Source organism: Bos mutus, chromosome X (assembly GCF_027580195.1).
Source record: "Bos mutus isolate GX-2022 chromosome X, NWIPB_WYAK_1.1, whole genome shotgun sequence".
NCBI classification, from domain to species: domain Eukaryota; kingdom Metazoa; phylum Chordata; class Mammalia; order Artiodactyla; family Bovidae; genus Bos; species Bos mutus.
In genome coordinates, this window is record NC_091646.1 from 67025177 (window position 1) to 67049021 (window position 23845).

Below are 23845 nucleotides of genomic sequence, written 5' to 3' on the forward strand. Positions count from 1 at the left end.
CCCATTAAGGTACAAGGCATTGTTCTGATTTATGCAGAAGCTGTAGATATGAATTAGGTTTTCCATTATTAAAGTTTTAAGTTAAGAGAGAATGTGCTTGATCTTCTCATTGTTTAGACACTACTATTTATTTTTATTTTATAAATATATAAAATATTTTGCTTTGTTGATGACCTCATTATCTTGTGAGTTATTTACCAGACCCCTTGATATAGCTTATTAGCCTTTTAAAGGGAAAAAAAAGTCACAAAATGACATTGTCACAGTAAATATTACTTTTTGATGTTTTTCCTTTAAAAATGCTTTACGATTGTTGATCCAAAAATCAGTGACCCATTTATGGCAATTATTTTTTGGGTCTCAACTGATGAGCACAAGAAGGTACTTTTGATTTCTGTAATTCCACTTTCATAGCTTGGCCCTGAGCTGATACTCTTAGGATTCAGTATTGATACACAGTTGTGATTGTAAAGAACTATGCCTTTGTTCACTAATTATTATTATGGCTACTGAAGAAGCATTATTATATCTGTGTACTTCATTAAGTATTTTTTGAGGAAACACTTTCAAATTAGCAAGCCTAAAATTTTAAAAAGCTTAATCTTTACTATCTTTTCAACTATTGTATATTTTCCAAATGATTAAAAATTTTTTTAGACTGATAAGTAATCTAGGGCTTTTTAAAAAATTATAAAAGGTAAGATGTTTGGATATTTTCAAGACTAGTTGAGAAATTTGTAGATAGGTTTGTTTTATAAACTAATTCAACAAGCACATCTGCAAGACACAGATGCGTGGTATGGTGGTATGGGCCATAGGAGATACAAGGATATGAGAGAATGTCCATAGTCTTAAGAAATTTACCATGTAGGAGTAAAAACAAAAGATTTATACAAATTACTGTAACATAAGATAGACTGTGATGTGGTTAAAGATACTTTGTTTCTATATATATATATATATGCAAGTCAGAATAATAAAAATGAGTTATAAAGAATCAACTATATTGAATTATAAAGCAAAAATGTTATACACATGGAAAGCACGTGGGATACAGTTAATTAACTTTATTATATACTTGCCAGTGATAAGAGTTAAGGATTACACAGTACTTAGTAGCAAATGATAATAAGAAAGCTGGTATAAATCAAATAGAAGTACATTACAAGTTAAATCTTTTAAATATTAATTTCAAAAACTAGAGAAAGTAACTTCTGTATGAGTAATTTGTTATATCTCAATATTCTTTGTGTAAGTGTATCTGTAAGCTTATTATGAAGGTATTTTACTTAGGTATGCTAGGCTCAAAGCTACGCCTCTGAATTTTTTGGGGGGACATTCATCAGATTAGACTGCCTAAGTCAAATTTTTAAAGATCTGAGATTCTTTAATAGCTAATGGATGGCTTGGTATTATCTTCAACTAGGCTCTCCAGGCATGGCCACTGATAGAAAAGAGGACATGTTGGCATGGTCATGCAGGAGGAGGACTCCACACAGACCCAAAAGAAGGGGTAAGAGACAATAACAAGTACCTTAAAATTCTTATAGCTGATTGGAAGATAGCTATAATCATATACATATACATATATATATATATATATATAATTATTATGTTCCAGAATATTTTGATTGACTCATGTAACTGCAGATTTTCTAATATAAAACCATATGGTTATGTAGATGAATTTTTCTCAGGCTTAAGACAAAAAATGTCATGATTGACTAAAAAATAAAAAAGTTAGTTACCAAACTAAACATTTTAGTCTTTATTTTAAGTAGTATTTGTTGAGGTTATATGTTATTATCATCTATCCTTATGAGATAAATTATGTTTAGCTCTTACAAGTTGTGTGTGTGTGTGTTAATGATAACATTTTCCCTTCTATATTCTTGGTTTAGAAAGATTCTAGAATTTCCCCTAGCTTCATGGAAAATACTCCATTTACACCATCCATTTATTTAATTATCCATGTTCTTTATCATTATCATTATACAGACAAGATTAAACAGTAAGTTCACTGAAATCAAAAGATTGAAAGTGCACTACACTTTTTCTAAGTGAGTGGAACTGTCATTGGAATACTGTTATACAATTCTCCATCTGACCTTCTTTCTCTAAGTTTGCCTTTATTTTCTTCTCTAACTTGACCCAACCAGTATATACATGGTATCTCTTAAGCAGAAATGATATTTTCAGGGTTAGTGGCAAGTGAACAAATTTTATGTAAAAACACTCTCTAAATTTCAGAGAAGTAAATAAATTTTAGTATTTTATTGGTGGGAGGTGATTGGTAAGAAAACCTTTCTGGTGCTTTTCTCCCTGTTTCTTTAATCCCCCATGTAGCTTCTCTCACAGAATTTAAAACACATCACATTCATGTTTCTTTCCCATTTTTGCATATTAACATTTGTCCTGATTGTCATTTTTTTTAAATATAAATTTATTTAATTGGAGGCTAATTGTATTGGTTTTGCCATACATCAACATGAATCCACCACGGGTGTACACGTGTTCCCCATCCTGAACCCCCTCCCACCTCCCTCCCCATATTATCCCTCTGGGTCATCCCAGTCATCCCAGTGCACCAGCCCTGAGCATCCTGTATCATGCATTGAACGTGGACTGGCGATTCATTTCACATATGATATTATACATGTTTCAATGCCATTTAGAATTTTAAAAAATAAAATAAATACTGAAATTTGTTTAATATATATTATTGATATATGGATATGGCATGACACCATATTGTTTGCATCAGTCTCTCAGCTTTCAAGATTGTCAGCAAGGCCTCTTAAGGATAGTTTATAAGTAATGCTCTAAACATACCCAAAATATGTTGAATAATGCAGGAAAAGCATTATCTATATATATATATATATATATATATATAAGCATTATCTATAATAATGCAGGAAAAGTCATGTCTCTTAGACTCAAGCAATGTAGACTTCAAGATAGATTCTTTATTCTCCAAGAAAGTAAAAGCAAAGCAAAACTCATTGTAAATCTTTATATTTGGTCTCTTTTTCCTTTGTTCCCTGCCCTCTTTGTGTTACTTCAGCCTCATTAGCTAAAAGTAATCAGAGAACAATAAAGCATGAAGTCACACCAGAAAAGAGGCAGTGTTATTATTGTTGATCAGTCACTAGGTTGTGTCTGACTCTGCAACCCCATAGACTGCAGCTTGCCAGGCTCCGCTGTCCTTCACTATCTCCCAGAGCGTGTTCAAACTCATGTCAGAAGAGGTAGTATGGAGTTCTACTTAACAGCCTGAGCTGGAGAGACTGACTGCCTAGATTTGAATCTTGGCTCCATCACTTCCTACTGGAAAGACTTTGAGCAAGTTACTTAATCTCTGTATGTATCAGTTTCTTCATCTTTAAAATGGGGATGATAAACACAGCAAAGGGAATTTGGATGATTCACACCATTCAAAGCTCTTGAATAGTGCCTGTCACAGGAAATGTTCAGTAAATATTACCTGCTGTTACTACAATGTGAGATTATTATAAGTCCTATACTCTACTATTATTCATTCATTTTAGATGTATGTATTATTGAATACCTGCCTTGTGCATAACTATGTTAAGTAACTGGAGATACAATAATGAAAAAGACATAGTCCCTGCTATTGAGAAACTCAACAGTTTATTTTTAAATTTATTATGTATTTATTTTTGTCTGTGCTGAGTCTTCGTTGTGGTGCATGGGCCCTTTGTTGCTGCTTGCTGGCTTTCTCTGGTTCCAGCAAGTGGTGGCTACTCTCTAGTTGTGGTGCATAGGCTTCTCATTGCAATGGCTTCTCTTGTTGCGGAGCATGGGCTGTAGGGTGTGAGGGCTTCAGTAGTTGTTGCACACGGGCTCAGTTACGCCATAGCATGTGGAACCAGGGATTGAACCTGTATCCCCTGCATTGGCAGATGGATTCTTAACCACTGAACCACCAGGGAAGTCCCCAGAAACTTAAGAGTTTAGATGGCAGAATATCTAAAGTACCATATAGAAATTTTATCACTCTACAAATTATAGATTTTACCTTATAACCAACTGAAATTTTTATCACTTTACTTTCTGTGCATTTGTACTTGTATGTTCCAAACTTTTAATAAGCATTAATAATTCTTCTCAGAAGGCATTTAAATCATTTGTTTACCCATTGTGGCTATAGTAAAGGGGTTGTGAAAAAAGAGTGGCAGTTTCACTATTTGGAAGCTCCTCTTTTTTAAATAGATGAATTAAAGAATTGCTTGTTTTATAATAGAATCTTCAAATTTTTAAAGGATTTTTGGGACTTTACCTCTGCATTTAAACTTTTTTATGCCCCTCTTTTAAAGAGGCATCTATTAGTATATTTAGATAATCTTATTAGTATATTTAGATAATTAGTATATTTAGATAGTATTTAGATTATTAGTATATTTAGATAATCCTATACTAATTTAGGGGCTTCCCTCATAGCTTAGTCAATAAAGAATCTGCCTGCAATGCAGGAGACCTGGGTTCAGTTCCTGAGTCAGGAAGATCCCCTGGAGAAGGAAATGGCAATCCACTCCAGTATTCTTGCCTGGAAAATCCCATGGACAGAGGAGCCTGGCGAGCTACAGTCCATGGGGTCACAAGAGTTGGACATGACTTAGCAACTAAACCACCATACTAATTTAGGTATCTAAATTAGTATATTTAGATATATACTAGATACTAGTATATTTAGATAAAGAAGCATCTATTAGTACATTTATTTTTATAATCCTGTGCATTCATGCTCAGTCATGTACGACTCTTTGCGACCCTGTGGACTATAGCCTGCCAGGCTCTTCTGTCCATGGGATTCTCCAGGCAAGAATACTGGAGTGGGTTGCCATTTCTACTCCAGAAAGATAATCCTGTACTAATAAATACATCCTCAAGAAAAAGAAATGCAGAAAAGCAAAATGGCTGTCTGAGGAGGCCTTAAAAAAGAAGAGAAGCAAAAAGCAAAGGAGAAAAGGAAAGATATACCCATGTGAATGCAGAGTTCCAAAGAATAGCAAGGAGAGATAAGAAAGCCTTTCTTAGCGATCAATGCAAAGAAATAGAGGCAAACAACAGAATGGGAAAGACTAGAGATCTCTTCAAGAAAATTAGAGATACCAAGGGAACATTTCATGCAAAGTTGGGCTCAATAAAGGACAGAAATGGTATGAGAAGAGGTGTCAAGAATACACAGAAGAACTGTACAAAAAAGATCTTCACAACCCAGATTGCCAGAGTCCAGCTCCAGCAGCCAGGGATTCAACCTGAAGGGAGGGACGGTGTCAGCAAGTAACAACGCAGCCTCTCAATTTTCTTGGACTGCACATTTATTTCAAGTTTAAGATTTTCTTTTATACTTTTACAAAAGCATTAGGTCAGATGTTTGACATTTTCAGTTCCCCCTCACCCAGATTTATTATCTCCATAAATCATTGTTGCCCTTCAAACAGAGTTCCTGCTTCAGTGATTCTCTCGGAATCAGCTTTACCATCTATTATCTACTTCTTATGTGTCCTATAGTTAACTTGTGATTACATTGTAACTCATGCTACATTCCTCACTTTATTTCTTATCTTTCTAAATCCTGTTTGCCCCTAACATCCTGAGCTCACTATATCTTAAAAAGGCTTCTAGCTATTAGTATCTCTAAAATTCCTAACCTCTATACACTATAGTAAAATATGCTAACATTACAACATTCCTTAAATCTTTAACTTCTAACTATTTTAATTATTTCTAAGCCCTAAATTCAGTAAACTCCTTTGCCATAAATATTTTCCTCACAAATAGGCTTCAGAACCTTTCCATGGCCTCAAGCTGTGGCTTATGTGCTCCTCTTGGAACACTCTTTTGTAAAAGTCCTTGAACAAATGTCAATGATTAACTTTATGAATTATTCTCTGAGCACAGCTGCAGAAGGCTTTGTGCCTTCTCATGCTCCTCTCAAGAACAATAAGCACCTTAATACTCCTTTTCAGTCAACTCAGCCGAGGAGAGGAAAAAAAAAAAGTCAGAATCACAAGGCCTAACTCCTTCATCCCGGGGTCTGTGCCTGTGGGACAGAGAGGGGGTTGGGACCATGCCTCCATTTTGTCAGTAATGCCTAACACGGCACCTGACACCAGATAATCATGATGGTGTGAATACTCACCTAAAGCCAGATATCCTGGAATGTGAAGTCAAGTGGACCTTAGGAAGCATCACTACAAACAAAGCTAGTGGAGGTGATGGAATGCCAGTTGAGCTATTTCAAATCCTAAAAGATAATGCTGTGGAAGTGCTGCACTCAATATGCCAGCAAATTTGGAAAACTCAGCAGTGGCCACAGAACTGGAAAAGGTCAGTTTTCATTCCAATCCCAAACAAAAGCAATGCCAAATAATGCTCAAACTACCATACAGTTGCACTCATCTCACATACTAGTAAAGTAATGCTCAAAATTCTCCAAGTCAGGCTTCAGCAATATGTGAACTGTGAACTTCCAGATGTTCAAGCTGATTTTAGAAAAGGCAGAGGAACCAGAGATCAAATTGCCAACATCTGCTGGATCATTGAAAAAGCAACAGAGTTCCATAAAATCATCTTATTTCTGTTTTGATGACTATCCCAAAGCCTTTGACTGTGCAGATCACAAGAAACTGTGGAAAATTCTGAAGGAGATGGGAATACCAGACCACCTGACCTGCCTCTTGAGAAACCTGTATGCAGGTCAGGAAGCAACAGTTAGAACTAGACATGGAACAACAAACTGGTTCCAAATAGGAAAAGGAGTATGTCAAGCTGTATATTGTCACCCTGCTTATTTAACTTATATGCAGAGTATATCTTGAGAAACACTGGGCTGGAAGAAGTACAAGCTGGAATCAAGATTGCCGGGAGAAATATCAATAACCTCAGATATGCAAATGATATCACCCTTATGGCAGAAAGTGAAGAAGAACTAAAGAGCCTTTTGATGAAAGTGAAAGAGGAGAGTGAAAAAGTTGGCTTAAAACTCAACATTCAGAAAACTAAGATGATGGCATCTGGTCCCATTACTTCATGGCAAATAGATGGGGAAACAGTGGCTGACTTTATTTTTGGGAGCTCCAAAATCACTGCAGATGGTGACTGCAGCCATGAATATAAAAGACGCTTACTCCCTGGAAGGAAAGTCATGACCAACCTAGACAGCATATTAAAAATCAGAGACATTACTTTGCCAGCAAAGGTCCATCTAGTCCAGGCTATGGTTTTTCCAGTGGTCATGTATGGATGTGAGAGTTGAACTATAAATAAAGCTGAGCACCAAAGAATTGATGCTTTTGAATTGTGTTGTTGGAGAAGACTTTTGCGAGTCCCTTGGACTGCAAGGAGATCCATCCAGTCCATCCTAAAGGAGATCAGACCTGGGTGTTCATTGGAAGGACTGATGTTGAAGCTGAAACTCCAATACTTTGGCCACCTCATGCAAAGAGCTGACTCATTTGAAAAGACCCTGATGACAGAAGTTGAGATGGTTGAATGGCATCACCAACTCAATGGACATGAGTTTGGATGGACTCCGGAAGTTGCTGATGGACAGTGAGGCCTGGCATGCTGCAGTTCATGGGGTCGCAAAGGTCAGACACAACTGAGCTACTAAACTGAACTGAATAAATAAGTGAATAATGCAGAACTTAATATAAGGGCTACTTCCCAGATTTTCCTTGACATTTTATCCCTAATAATGTGGGAAAAGTCTTCTAGCTACTTTGTAAATTTTTCCATTTGATATCTGCTCAGCTTTTTCTTATCTTTTGACCTAGCTTTTTATCAAGCTACTGTTATCCCTGACAGTGAAAGCATTATCTCATTTTTAAGTATAAAGATATCTTCATTGATTAAATACTGTCAGAAGCTAGTAGTATTAAAAGAGAGATGAGCATTTACTAGAGCAGTCACAGGCTTTGATATAAATATTGGTATAATCAAGTGAAATAGCAACTTAGGATATTAAAAAATTGAAGATTGGGGAGAGACTGGAATAGTAAGCTCTCAAACTTGTTAAAATGAGTTGACACACAGACCAGTGTACAGGAATACCTGGATGACATGGAGAGGCTTTTTGCAGCTCTGATAACATCCATCATCAAGCAGCCTTGTGATCTTTATTTGATTTCTCAAATTGACCTCCTTTTGGGATAGAGTTTTCACTGACTGGCCATTGAGAATATAATTCAACTTCATAGTTTTTTTTTTTTAATTATAACTATTAAATTGACTTGGGTACCACTCCATCTCATAGAATAAGCCATTTTTTCCCTGGGGCCTTTTCACTGCCAGATAAGTTCTTCATTGCAGCTTCAGACCAACAGAGCCTAGAAAACAAACCTTAAGGTGTAGAGAAAGTAACATTAATGCAAAGCTTTTCCTGACAATTAATATATCTTCCTCCTCCACCCATAAATTCATTATACTTATATTTCCAATAATGTGGGGAAAGTTTTCCATGTACTTTCTAGTTTTTTTCTGTGAAATATCTACTCAAGTTTCTTATCTTTTGCCTGGCTTTTATCAAGCTACTGTTATCCCTGAGATTATTGAAGTAGTGGTTAAAATTATTCCTTTAATTGCAGTTAGTTATCTTTAGCTTGGATTGAAAAGAGTTCTTTGGACAGTTTGCTTATCCTTAAAATTGTGGGCATTTCCAAATTCTCTGCTTAATTAGTTTTCATGGAGAAAACATCCAGCCTATGACTCACATTTATACAAAACAAATAGCATCCAGAATTTTTTGGTATATTTTTCTTCCTTTCCATAAGTTTTACCCTAACTAGTTTCCTTCTAAACAAATGCCCTTGATTCTGTAAGAATATTTCTTGCTATTGAAATTTAGGAATGTCTCTAAAACTAGAATTCGTATATAAATTCATCAGCTGAAGAAAAAGTGATTCTGCTGTCTTTATCAACAAATCATTTTCTCTTTTCTTACTCTTTCATTTTCCTATCAAAGACCAGATTGCTCCACTCCCTTTAAATGAATGGACTTTTGGTAGAAAAAAAATGCTCTTGCTTCAGTGCTGGACAGCCTTATCTGGTGAGAAATAAGAAGTTAATGACTTAAGAAGCAAAATGTATTCAATATATCAATATACAGTTATCTTTAATATCTGAAAATTCTTCCAGGGGAGCTACTCCAGGTGTGTTTTAATTTTTTTTTAATTGTCCTTTTTGTGTCCTGTCTACATGATTGTTAGCTGTAGGTATTCACTTACAAGAGCTTCCCTGATAGCTCAGTTGGTAAAGAATCCACCTGCAATGCAGGAGACCCCGGTTCAGTTCGTGGGCCAGGAAGATCTGCTAGAGAAGGGATAGTCTACTCACTGGAGTATTCTTGGGCTTCCTTTGTGGCTCAGCTGGTAAACAATCTGCCTACATTGCAGGAGACCTGGGTTTGATCCCTGGGTTGGGAAGATTCCCTAGAGAAGGGAAAGGCTACCCATTCCAGTATTCTGGCCTGGACATTTCCATGGACTGTGTAGTCCATGGGGTAGCAAAGAGTTGGACATGACTGAGCGACTTTCACACATGAACATTCACTTACAACACTTATGACTATGAGCAACTGTATCTTTCCCTCAGGTCATCCTGTTGAATTGAGCACTGCTGCATATAAGCAGTACAATTTGTGGCTTTGCAGTTATACCCTATTGGGTCAGGTGCTTCTGATGTTATGTTCATGTTTGTTTTGGCTTACCGTGCTATGATTGCAGTTTCAGCTCCCTCTGTACAAGTAGATATTCCTTTTATTATTTTTCTTATCTGCTCAGCCACATGAAGCTTATTAAACTGTATATTAATACCAAATAAGTAAATATTTATAAATCTGTGCAAAGTTGTGATAACTTAATAAATCAAGCATTTAGGTATTCAAAATTTTCAGATATTAAAGATAACTGTATGTTGATAAATTGAATACAGTTAGGTCTTCCTCTTAGAACTTGTCCTCATGTGTTTAAGAACAGTTAATTCATTAGTTAAATATTTATGGACATTGTTTCTATTATTAATTAAACTTCTTTCTCTGACACCTGCTGTTTTCTTTTTGTCTAACTTGTTTTCACGTACTTTCATCTCTTCTTTGACAGCTTTTTGGTGTCTCCAAACCGTTTCTTCCAAAAATGCTTTCTAGGGGAAAAAAATAGGTACAATTTTGTTAACCATTCAAAGATCTTAGTGAGCCAGTTTGAATTCCTTCTTCAGTTACTCTTGTGGTTTTATTCTGAATCTAATTGTTTCCCTCTATTATAGCTAGCTAATTCCAGTATATAGTTGCTGCTGCTGCTGCTAAGTCACTTCAGTCGTGTCTGACTCTGTGCTACCCCATAGACGGCAGCCCATCAGGCTCCCCCGTCCCTGGGATTCTCCAGGCAAGAACATTGGAGTGGGTTGCCATTTCCTTCTCCAATGCATGAAAGTGAAAAGTGAAAGTGAAAAGTGAAAGTGAAGTCGCTCAGTCGTATCTGACTCTTCGTGACCTCATGGACTGTAGCCTACCAAGCTCCTCCACCCATGGGATTTTCCAGGCAAGAGTACTGCAGTGGGTTGCCATTGCCTTCTCCGAGTATATAGTTGAGACCTTTCTAAAAACTTGTATTCCTCATACTAATATAGTAGTAGTTTTCTAGTTTAATGGGACTTAAAATATCGGGTTCGTGTTTTGAATTTGAGGCTATCTAGCTATGGCAGGAAGGCCACATTGCATATATTAGCAGGGTAAGAAAGCAGATTGACTGCTACTTTTACAGGCCTTTTTAATGATATTTCTTTAGCGTTCATTTTAGAGAACTTTTGTTGTCTGATATGTAGTTATCATGGTTATGTCTTTTAAATGACTTTTAAATTGTATTTATTGTGAAAATTATAAACAGAAAAGGTAAAGAATTTCATAAAATTTCATATTTTCTGTTTATGTGTAAACAAGGCTTAAAGAAAAACTATGTTGATTACTTCAGGAATTTTTACCCTGAGAAAGAATTTTCTTTTCTTAAGAAAATTGGAGTTTTTCCCCCATGCTATAATTACACCTCAGATGGTGTGTTTTCAGATAATTCAATTTCTTGTCATTCTTGACCATTTCCTACCTTTTTCACATTTCTTTAATAATGTGATCTTAAAATGGTGTATATGTTATTTGTGTTGCTCAGTCTGAAGTGAAAAGATTAGTTGATGTGAAGATCAAGTCTCTAAGCTGTGACTAATCTTTTTTTAGCTTAGATAATCTTTTGTCTTTCAAGATTACTGTTGGGTGTCCAGTATGAATTAACTGTGGTAATTTTGAAAGGTGGTGTATTTCAGGATCTATATTAAGGCCTTCAGTTTTATTTTACTCTTGTGCAGCAGTAATAAGTTGGTTTAAAATACTTTAAAAATGTGCCTCAGCCTCTGAAATGGCTGTTTGAATTGGCCTGTCCTTAAAAAAAGACATTATTTTCCAAACTTTGTAGTTGATTATCTACACTGCAACTGAAAGGCGTGTACTTATAGCCTAATGGACTCATAATGCATGATTACACAACTTCAGAACCCATTTTGTTGAATGAAGTGGTGACATTTTATGCACTATTAAGCCAACTAGGATAATTTTCTTGCTCTTAGCCATAACTTCTCTGTGTCCTTATTGAAGAAATTTTGAGATGTGTTGTAGAAGGTTTTTGACAGGAAAGAGTGTTTCTAAATATATATGGAAACAAGGCCTTTTTTCCATTATTCCAGCAAGAAAAATACAACAGATGAAACTTGTGAAATGGGAGAGTGGTTGAAATGTCCAGGTTGTGTTATAAAACATTAAATTATTTTTATTTAGTAATAGTTCAATTTGAAACATGAATTTTGAAATTACAGCCTTATTCCATTTTTTAAAATACCCTACCAGTTATGAAAGCTCATATGTGTGATTATATGTGTGTATAAAATAAAGCATTAAGAATTATACTCTCAGCATTTCCTGTCTTTGTAATCCAGTTTATTTAAACCAGCTCAAGAAGGTAATCTTGTTTTCAATAAATATGGACAGTTTTGTTTCTTTTACTATTTACTCCATAAACTGAATAAAATAGACTAGAAAAATAGTATACTGAGCCTTGGATAAAATAACTATAATATAAAAACTGCCCTGTATAATATGTTGTCCTGGGTTTATGTTGACAGTTTCCCTTGATTCTTTGCTGTGCAGATCTACTTGAAATTATCTAACTCTTCCCTCTCAAAATGAATTACATTTTCTTCTTATTGTATGTGATCTACAGAAAACAAGAAAGCAAAAAGAATATAAAAAAATCATCAATGATTCCATCTACTCAAGCTACTAATGTTAACACTTTAAGGGTATTGCTTTCCAGACCCACTTGTATGCATGTGTAAAACTCATACACATATAACATTTTGTCCTCTGAAAATACATTTCGTACTCTGGTTTTTTCACTTAACACGTTTCTGTGTCACTGTATATATTTCTGAATGGCTATATTTTGCTGTATGCATTCACTGTGACTTATTTACATAATTCCCCATTGTGATTGTTTAGTTTAAACCCAGTTTTTTCCCTATCAAAGCAGCATGGAAATAAACATCCTTTTAGCTAAATTTTCATGTCTTTATTCAATAAATATTCACTGACTGCCTACTGTGTCAGCCATTGTATATAGTATTGAGTTACAACACTGAGCAGGAGGAGAAGAGGGTGACAGATGATGAGATGGTTGGGTGGCATCATCAAGTCAATGGACATGAGTTTGAGCAAACTCTGGGAGATAGTGAAGGACAGGGAAGCCTGGTGTGCTGTGGTCCATGGGGTCACAAAAAGTCAGACACAACTGAGCGACTGAACAACAACAACAGTGAGCACAAAGCACAAAGTTACTACTCATGTGGAATTTACATTCTCGCAGGAGAGCAGTTAATCAGGTAATCACATTGCTATATATGTAGTTTATAACTGAAATGGATTCTCTGAAAGAAAAGGAATACTGTTTTGTGAGAGAATAGAGCCAAGGATCCTGACTGGGATTAAGGAAGAAGACCTCATTGAGGAAGTGCTGCATGAGCTGGCAGTTTTCACTAGTTGGAAGGAGTTGAGGGTGAGTTGGTATTACAGAGAGAGAGAAAGAGATTATTGTAGACAGAGTGAAAGGTATTGTGCAAAGGCCCCATGGCAGGCCAGATTATAGTCTATTTTGGGAGCTGAAAGAAAGGTATAATGTGGCATGAACACTGAAATCAGTTGTATAAGATATGACTAAAGAGGTTGCTAGGGGCCAGGCCAAAGCCATGTTATGGACTTTGATCTTAATCCTAAGAGTGATAGGATACCATTGAAAAGTTTTAAACTGAGAATATTTCTTTGCAGGCTGAACTAATTGGACAAGGAGCAGAGTGGATGGGAGGAGATCAATTAGGAGATTGTTGCAGTGGTTTGTGTGAGAAATGGTGATAGATTACGTTTGTGGTGGAAATAGAAAGAACTAGACAAATTCAAGAGATTTTCAGGAAGTAAGATTGATTCATCTTGGAGAATATTCATATATTTTTTTAAAGCATTAAGTTCCCAGAATTCTTGACATAAAGGGCAGAATTATTTTCAAAGCTTAATGGCAGATATCAAATTACTTTGTGGAAAGATTATTACAGTGCGCTCTCCCATTAACAGTTATTAGAGTACCTATTTCCATACACTTTCACCAACAATGAGCATTAACTTATTTTTCTTTTTTAATATGTTTTCGAGAAATTGAGTAGATACCTCAAGTTTTAAAATGGGGATTATTTCACCAACTAAAATGGTAGTTTGAGAGAGTGTGTATGTGTGTATACACACACACTGATCTTATTTTGGCTTTGAAAAGTGTGCTTTTGATTCTTAATATTCTGTTTCCAAATGCTGAAACTAAAATAAAAAGATTTATTAATGGGAACATTGCCTTGGGAACTTGGGAAAAAGAAAAATGTACAGTAGGTTTAAGTCAGATTAAGTATGATTGGAAAAATATGGTTTTGTTGAAATTTTTAAATAACCCTAACCCAACTTCTGTTTTATATAGTCAATCCCAAGACTCGTACTTTACTAAACACTGTAACTCTGCTCTATCATGAGTTTGGATTTAGGGTTCCAAAATATTTTATATAAATATATAGTGTGTATGTGTGTGTATGTATGTGTGTGTATACCTAAAGTTTTGACCATGAAGATGAAAATATAGAAATGTTTCTAAAATTTTATATAATATTTTGATAGCTTAGTAGATAAGAAATAAATGTACAGTACACGAATAACTTTCTGGCAATATGAGGATGGCTATAGCTGAAAGTAAGAAACAAAGAGAAATAAGTAGCTTTTTCAAATCTATTGAATTAGTTTCAGTTTAAAGGATATTGACCTTAGATTCAGAATAAAAGTTATATTTGTAATGTTTTTTGTATTTTCTTCAAATATTTATATAATCCTACATTACTAAACTATACTTATATTTGAATGACATGTTATACTCTCTGCTGTGTTCTCTCTTCCAACAGTTAAAAGATGTTGATACTCGGAAAATCATAAAAGCAATGCTCTCTTATGTATGGCCCAAAGACAGACCAGATCTACGAGCTAGAGTTGCCATTTCCTTGGGATTTTTAGGTGGAGCAAAGGTAAGAATAAGAAGAATTATGTTTCGTTTATTGCTATAGCTATGAAGTATCATGACGTTTTCTAATAATGAAACTCAGGCTGATATAAGCCACTTTTGGAGTAGTATTTTCAATGTTTAGGACCCTAATTTATGTAACTCTTCTGTGCAGTCAGCAGAAAATTATATGATAATGTTTGATTTATCTATGGATCAGACTTATAACAGCCTCATCTTAATGGAATTCACTCCTGAAACCAGTGTAAGATGCAGGATCATTGGATGTAACAAAGCAAAATAAACTATAAAAGAAGCTCATCAGAGTCCTTTGGCTCTTATTGATACATATTTCTGGTAAGCTTAGTTCTCAGTTCCTAGTAAATTGAAAAGAGGATGAAGACATTTTAGGTACATTGATAGTCATAAGTGATAAGCAGCACTGTGACATGAAGGGGGGGAAGGAAAGAAAAATAGGAAAACTTTGGTACAAGACCTTGATGCAAGGAATGATCGAGGGCAGGAGGAGAAGGGGAAAACAGAGGATGAGATGGTTGCATGGCATCACCCAATCAATGGACATAACTTTGAGCAAGCTCCATGAGATGGTGAAGGACAGGGAACCCTGGCGTGCTACAGTCCATGCAGTCGCAAAGAGTTGGACACGACTTAGCGAATGAACAATAGCAAGCCACCTCAGTTCATCACTGTGCAGTAAAACATTTTAATAAGGCAAAGTTAGAATCAAGTTAGGATAATGACTGGGTTTTTAAGAAGAACTCTTTTCAATTAATTCAGATTTTAAACTCAGTGAAGTCTGTTATCTTTAGGTACAATAATAGTCATTTGTTGTTCAGTCTCTGTTTCGTGTCTGACTCTTTACATCTCCAAGACTGCAGCATGCCAGGCTTCCATGTCCTTCGCTATCTCCCAGAGTTTTGCTCAAACTCATGTCCACTGAGTCGGTGATCCCATCCAACCATCTCATCCTCTGTGGTCCCCTTCTCCTCCTGCCTTCAATCTTTTCCAATTTCAGGGTCTTTTCTAATGAGTCAGCTCTTCACAGTAGGTGGTCAAAGTATTGGAGCTTCAGCATCAGTCCTTTCAATGAGTATTCAAGGTTGGTTTCATTTAGGATAGACTGGTTTGATTACCTTGCAGTCCATGGAATCCAAGTCTTCTCCAGCACAGTAGTTCAAAAGCATCAGTTCTTTGGCCCTCTTTATGGTTCAACTCTCACAACCATACATGACTACTGGAAATACCATAGCTTTGACTAGATGGACCTATGTCAGCAAAGTAATGTCTCTGCTGTTTAATATGCTGTCTAGGTTTCTCATAGCTTTTCCTCCAAGGAGCAAGTGTCTTTTAATTTCATGGCTGCAGTCACCATCTGCAGTGATTTTGGAGCCCCCCCAAAATAAAGTCTGACACTGTTTCCACTGTTTCCCCATCTGTTTCCTATGAAGTGATGGGACCAGATGCCACAATCTTAGTTTTCTTAATGTTGAGCTTTAAGCCAACTTTTTCACTCTCCTCTTTCACTTTCATCTAGAGGCTTTTTAGTTCGTCTTCACTTTCTGCCATAAGGGTGGTGTCATCTACATATCCGAGGTTATTGATATTTCTCCTGGCAATCTTGATTCCAGCTTGTGCTTCTTCCAGGCCAGCATTTCTCATTATGTACTCTGCATAGAAGTTAAACATGCAGGGTGACAATATACAGCCTTGACGTACTCCTTTTCCTATGTGGAACCAGTCTGTTGTTCCATGTCCAGTTCTAACTGTTGCTTCCTGGCCTGCATATAGGTTTCTCAAGAGGCAGGTCAGGTGGTCTGGTATTCCCATCTTTTTCAGAATTTTCCACAGTTTCTTATGATCCACACAGTCAAAGGCTTTGGCGTAGTCAATAAAGCAGAAATAGATGTTTTTCTGGAACTCTTGCTTTTTCCATGATCCAGCAGATGTTGGCAATTTGATCTCTGGTTCTTCTGCCTTTTCTAAAACCAGCTTGAACATCTGGAAGTTCATGGTTCATGTATTGCTGAAGCCTGGCTTGGAGAATTTTGAGCATTACTTTACTAGCGTGTGAGATGAGTGCAGTTTGTGCGGTAGTCAGAGCATTCTTTGGCATTGCCTTTCTTTGGGATTGGAATGAAAACTGACCTTTTCCAGTCTTGTGGCCACTGCTGAGTTTTCCAAATTTGCTGGCATATTGAGTGCAGCACTTTCACAGCATGATCTTTCAGGATTTGAAATAGCTCAACTGGAATTCCATCACCTCCACTAGCTTTGTTCATAGTGATGCTTCCTAAGGCCCATTTGACTTCACGTTCCAGGATGTCTGGCTCTTGGTAAGTGATCACACCATCGCGATTATCTGGGTCATGAAGATCTTTTTTGTACAGTCCTTCTGTGTATTCTTGCCACATCTTCTTAATATCTTCTGCTTCCATTAGGTTCATACCATTTCTGTCCTTTATCGAGCCCATCTTTGCATGAAATGTTCCCTTGGTATCTCTAATTTTCTTGAAGAGATCTCTAGTCTTTCCCATTCTGTTGTTTTCCTCTATTTCTTTGCATCGATTGCTGAGGAAGACTTTCTTATCTCTTCTTGTTATTCTTTGGAACTCTGCATTCAGATGGTTATATCTTTCCTTTTCTCCTTTGCTTTTCACTTCTCTTCTTTTCACAGCTATTTGTAAGGCCTCCCCAGACAGCCATTTTGCTTTTTTGCATTTCTTTTTCTTGGGGATGATCCTGATCCCTGTCTCCTGTACAATGTCAGGAACCTCCGTCCATAGTTCATCAGGCACTCTGTCTGTCAGATCTAGTCCCTTAAATCTATTTCGCACTTCCACTGTATACTCATAAGGGATTTGATTTAGGTCATTCCTGAATGGTCTTGTGGTTTTCCCCACTTTTTTCAGTTTAAGTCTGAATTTGGCAATAACGAGTTCATGATCTGAGCCACAGTCAGCTCCTGGTCTTGTTTTTGCTGACTGTATAGAGCTTCTTCATCTTTGGCTGCAAAGAACATAATCAATCTGATTTCGGTGTTGACCATCTGGTGATGTCCATGTGTAGAGTCTTCTCTTCCGATAACATATCACTTCCTGTTTATTTTATATTTACTTTTAACTCTGGAAATGATGTTAGACAAAAGTCAAATTCAAGTGATTTTCTTATTCAAGTTCAAAATGAGTTGTAAAGCAGCAGAGAGCTCAAAACATCAACACTGGGTTTGGCCCACGAACACCGAATGAAGGTACAGTGCAGTGGTGGTTCAAAAAGTTTTTGCAAAGGAAACAAGAGCCTTGAAGATGAGGAGCATAGTGGCCGGCCATTGAAAATTAACAATGGCCAGTTGAGAGCAGTCATTGAAGCTGATCTTCTTACAACTACATGAAAAGTTGCTGAAGAACTCAGTGTCGACCATTCTGCAGTCGTTTGGCATTTGAAGCAAATTGGAGAGGTGAGAAAGCTCAATAAGTGGATGCCTCATGAGGTAACCAGAAAATCAAAAAAAAGTTGTCATTTTGCAGTGTCGTTTTCTGTTATTCTGTGTAACAACAATGAACCATATCTTGATCAGACTATGACACGTGATGAAAAGTGGATTTTATATGACAACTGATGATAACCAGCTCAGCGGTTGAACCAAGAAGCAGCTCCAAAGCATTTCCCAATGCCAAACTTGCACCAAAATGAGGTCATGATCACTGTTTGGTGTTCTTCTGCTAGTCTGATCCACTACGGCTTTCTGAATCCTGACAAAACTATTACATCTGAGAAATATGCTCAGCAAAATCAGTGAGATGCACCAAAAACTGCAATGCCTGCAGCCAGCATTGGTCAACAGAAAGAGCCCAAGTCTTCTCCATGACAAAGGAGAAGACTGACTGTACGTTGCACAACCAGTGCCTCAAAGGTTGAATGAATTTGGTTACAAAGTTACGCCTTGTCCATCATATTCACCTGACCTCTCATCAACTGATTACTACTTCTTCAAGTATTTTGACACCATTTTTGCAGGGAAAATGATTCCACAACCAGCAGGCACAGAAAATACTTTCCAAAAAGTTTGTTGAATCCTGAAGCACAGATTTTTATGATATAAGAATGAAGAAACTAATTTCTCATTGGCAAAAATGTATTGATTGTAATGGTTCTTATTTTGATTAATAAAGATGTATTTGAGCCTAGTTATAATGATTTATAAAGTTCATGGTCTAAAACTGTGATTACGTTTGCACAAACCTAGTACTACCCTTGGTATCATCAGGCATAGTGCTTTCTTGTGGCTTTAATATACATTTCTCTAATGGCTAATGATGTTGAATATCTTTGCTTGTGCTTTGTTGCCATCCATGTCCACTTTGATGAAGTGTCCATACAAATGTTTTGTCCATTTTTTGTTTGGACTGTTGTTTCTACTGTTGAGTTTAGTGAGTTATTTATATATTCTGTATGAGACCTTTCTCAGATATATAATTTGCAAATATTTTCTCCCAGTGTATAGCTTGTTTTTCAGTTCCCTTAATAGTATCTTCTATAGAATAAATGTTTTAAATTTTAATAGATTTCAGTTCATCATTTTTTTCTTTATGGATTATGTTTTGGTTGTTATGTCTAAGAACTATTTGCCTAACTTAAGGTCATTAAGATTTTCCCCTGTGTTTTCATCTAAAAGTTATATTTACATTTAGATCTGTGCTCCATTTTGCATCAATTATTGTTTTGCATTTAAGTGAAGTTTCGTGGTTTTGTCTGGTTGTTCCTACATGAAGGCTCTCTTCTCCCCATTGAATTTTCTTTGTTTCCTATTGCTGCTATAACAACTTTTCAAAAATTTAGTACTTAGACAACACGAATTTATTGTCTTATGTTTCTAAAGGTCAGGAGTCCAAAATTAGATTTCACTGGATCAAAATAAAGGCATTTAGCGGGATTGTGCTCCCTCTAGAGTCTCTTGAGAGAGGATCAGTTTCCTTGCCTTTTATAGCTTCTGGGCTTCTCTGATAGCTCAATTGGTAAAGAATCCGCCTGCAATGCAAAAGACCCCCATTCAATTCCTGGGTTGGGAAGATCTGCTGGAGAAGGAATAGGCTACCCACTCGAGTATTCTTGGGGCTTCCCTTAGGGCTCAGCTGGTAAAGAATCCACTGCAGTGTGGGAGACCCAGTTTTGATCCTTGAGTTGGGAAGATCCCCTGGAGAAAGGAAAGGCTACCCGCTCCAGTATTCTGGCCTGGAGAATTCCATGAACTGTATAGTCCATTGGGTCCCAGAGTCGGACACAACTGAACAACGTTCACTTTCACTTCCAGCTTCTAGAAGTCACCTGATCGTTTGGCTTGAGGCCCCTTCCTCCATCTTAGAGCTAACAGCAACTTCAGTCTTCTTGACTCTTAACTGTTGGATTCTATAGTCATATCATTTTTTTCTTCATTTTGGCCCTCCTACTTCCCACTTATAAGGACCTTTTTGATTATATGTGGCCCACCTAGATAATCCAGAATACTCTCCCCAGCTCATATTCTTTAATCACATCTGCAAAGTCCATTTTACCATGTAAGGTATCATCTTCTAGGTTCTGGATATTAGTACATGGAAATATTTAGGGAGCCACTATTCTTTCTCAGATAGATAGTTGGATGTCATCATTTTCTGAATTGTTTCTTTGATCTATGTGTCTCTCCATTCATCAACATCACAATGCCTTCCATATTGTAGTTTTATAGTACGTCTTAAAGAGAGGTAGTATGGTTCTTCTGATTTTTTTTCCAAAATTATTTTGGCTTTTCTAGTTTCTTTTCTTCAATCATTGCTACAAACAAGCTGGATGGGACTCTTAAATGGATTTTTAATAAATCTCTAGACCAATTTGGGGAAAATTGATGCCCCTTACTATGTTGATTCTTACAGTTGATGAACACAGTATGTCTCCCCATTTATTTAGATCGTCTGTAATTTATTTCATATGTATTTATAGCTTTCAGCATATAGATACTGTACATATTTGATTAGATCAGTGGTTCCCAATTAGGGGTGATTTTGCCCTTCAGGGGACATTTGGCAGTATCTAGGGCTTCCCTGGTAGCTCAGACAATAAAGAATCTGCCTGCAGTGCAGGACACCCAGGTTCAATCCCTGGGTCTGGAAGATCCCTGGAGAAGGGAATGGCAACCCACAACAGTGTTTTTGCCTAGAGAATTCCATGAACAGAGGAGCCTGGCAGGCTACAGTCCATGGGTCACAAAGAGTTGGACACAACTAAGCAACTGACACTTTAACACTTTCAGTTCAGTTCAGTTCAGTTCAGTCGCTCAGTCGTGTCCGACTCATTGCGACCCCATGAATCGCAGCACGCCAGGCCTCCCTGTGCATCCCCAACTCCCGGAATTCACCCAGACTCACGTCCATCGAGTCAGTGATGCCATCTAGCCATCTCATCCTCTGTCGTCCCCTTCTCCTCCTGCCCCCAATCCCTCCCAGCATCAGAGTCTTTTCCAATGAGTCAACTCTTCGCATGAGGTGGCCAGAGTACTGGAGTTTCAGCTTTAGCATCATCCCTTCCAAAGAAATCCCAGGGCTGATCTCCTTCAGAATGGACTGGTTGGATCTCCTTGCAGTCCAAGGGACTCTCAAGAGTCTTCTCCAACACCACAGTTCAAAAGCATCAATTCTTCGGTGCTCAGCCTTCTTCACAGTCCAACTCTCCTATCCATACATGACCACAGGAAAAACCATAGCCTTGACTAGATGGACCTTTGTTGGCAAAGTAATGTCTCTGCTTTTCAATATGCTATCTAGGTTGGTCATAACTTTCCTTCCAAGGAGTAAGCGCCTTTTAATTTCATGGCTGCAGTCACCATCTGCAGTGATTTTGGAGCCCCCCCAAAATAAAGTCTGACACTGTTTCCACTGTTTCCCCATCTATTTCCCATGAAGTGATGGGACTGGATGCCATGATCTTCGTTTTCTAAATGTTGAGCTTTAAGCCAACTTCTTCACTCTCCACTTTCACTGTCATCAAGAGGCTTTTTAGTTCCTCTTCACTTTCTACCATAAGGGTGGTGTCACCTGCATATCTGAGGTTATTGATATTTCTCCCGGCAATCTTGATTCCAGCTTGTGTTTCCTCCAGTCCAGCATTTCTCATGTTGTACTCTGCATAGAAGTTAAATAAGCAGGGTGACAATATACAGTCTTGACGTACTCCTTTTCCTATTTGGAACCAGTCTGTTGTTCCATGTCCAGTTCTAACTGTTGCTTCCTGACCTGCATACAGATTTCTCAAGAAGCAGGTCAGGTGGTCTGGTATTCCCGCCTCTTTTATTGGTCACATTTGCACAGTGCTGGGGAGTGCTACTAGCTTGTGATCAGTAGAGGTTAGACACTAAACATCCTGAAGTACACAGAACAACCCCTCCTATAAGAAAAATTATCTAAATGTTAGTAGTGAAGGATGAGAAACCCTGGGTTTATACTTAAGGATTTGTTTTTGTGGGAAGGGGTGTTGTAAATTTTTAAAAATGTTGGTTTCCAGTTGTTCATTGCTTGTTTATTGATACATTAATAATTGTTTATTTATATTGCTCATTATAATGATAATTGTCTTGGTAGTTACTGATGTATTTGGAGTTCAGGCTACCATTTTATTTTTGAGAGCTGACCTGAGTTGAGTTTGTATATCTTAATTTATTTATTTTTAATTGGAGAATAATTGCTTTACAATATTATGTTGGTTACTGCCATATATCAACATGAATGAACCATAGGTGTACATATTTCCCCTTCCTCTTAACCCTCCCTCCCACATCCCACTCCATTCTCCCTCCACCTGCCACCACCCCCTGCCCCGCCCCACAAGTAGTCAGAGAGCACCAGATTTGAACTGCTTCCTTGGGAACAGGGAATTCCCTCCAGCTATCTGTTTTTCATGTGGTAATGCATATGTTTCAATGTTGCTCTCTCTATTTGTCTCACCCTCTCCTTCCCCCAGTGTCCACAAATCTGTTCTCTTATGTCTGCATGTCTGTTACTCCCCTGCAAATAGGTTCATCAGTACCATTTTTCTAGATTCCATATATATGCATTAATACACGATATTTGTTTTTCTCTTACTGAATTACTTCACTCTGTAAAATGGGCTCTAGGTTCATCCACCTCATTAGGACTGACTCAAATGTGTTCCTTTTTATGGCTGAGTAATATTCCATTGCATATATGTTCAATGACTTCTTTTTTTTTTTTTTTTTTTTTTGTGGTTCAATTCCTACTTGATGTAATTTCTTTTTTTTTTTTTCTCTAATTTTATTTTATTTTTAAACTTTACATAATTGTATTAGTTTTGCCAAATATCAAAATGAATCCGCCACAGGTATACATGTGTTCCCCATCCCGAACCCTCCTCCCTTCTCCCTCCCCATACCATCCCTCTGGGCCGTCCCAGTGCACCAGCCCCAAGCATCCAGCATCATGCATCGAACCTGGACTGGCAACTCGTTTCCTACATGATATTTTACATGTTTCATTGCCATTCTCCCAAATCTTCCCACCCTCTCCCTCTCCCACAGAGTCCATAAGACTGTTCTATACATCAGTGTCTCTTTTTGCTGTCTCGCATAATCGGGTTATTGTTACCATCTTTCTAAATTCCATATATATGCGTTAGTATACTGTATTTATATTTTTCCTTCTGGCTTACTTCACTCTGTATAATAGGCTCCAGTTTCATCCACCTCATTAGAACTGATTCAAATGTATTCGTCACCATACACAAAAATAAACTCAAAATGGATTAAAGATCTAAACGTAAGACCAGAAACTATAAAACTCCTAGAGGAGAACATAGGCAAAACACTCTCCGACATACATCACAGCAGGATCCTCTATGACCCACCTCCCAGAATATTGGAAATAAAAGCAAAAATAAACAAATGGGACCTAATTAACCTTAAAAGCTTCTGCACATCAAAGGAAACTATTAGCAAGGTGAAAAGACAGCCTTCAGAATGGGAGAAAATAATAGCAAATGAAGCAACTGACAAACAACTAATCTCAAAAATATACAAGCAACTCCTACAGCTCAACTCCAGAAAATAAACGACCCAATCAAAAATGGGCCAAAGAACTAAATAGACATTTCTGCAAAAAGACATACAGATGGCTAACAAACATGTGAAAAGATGCTCA

General features: G+C 37.1%; 1 protein-coding gene across 2 annotated transcripts in view; it reads left to right on the forward strand.

Annotated features, from left to right (window-relative positions):
- Positions 1–23845, forward strand: part of ABCB7 (ATP binding cassette subfamily B member 7) — a 166117-nt gene that overhangs the window by 101388 nt on the left and 40884 nt on the right. For both annotated transcript variants that reach the window (XM_070365367.1, XM_005890529.3), the window contains exons 3-4: positions 1427–1513; positions 14551–14670. In XM_070365367.1, the coding sequence (XP_070221468.1) occupies positions 1427–1513; positions 14551–14670 (207 nt within the window). The remainder of the gene's footprint in view (positions 1–1426; positions 1514–14550; positions 14671–23845) is intronic.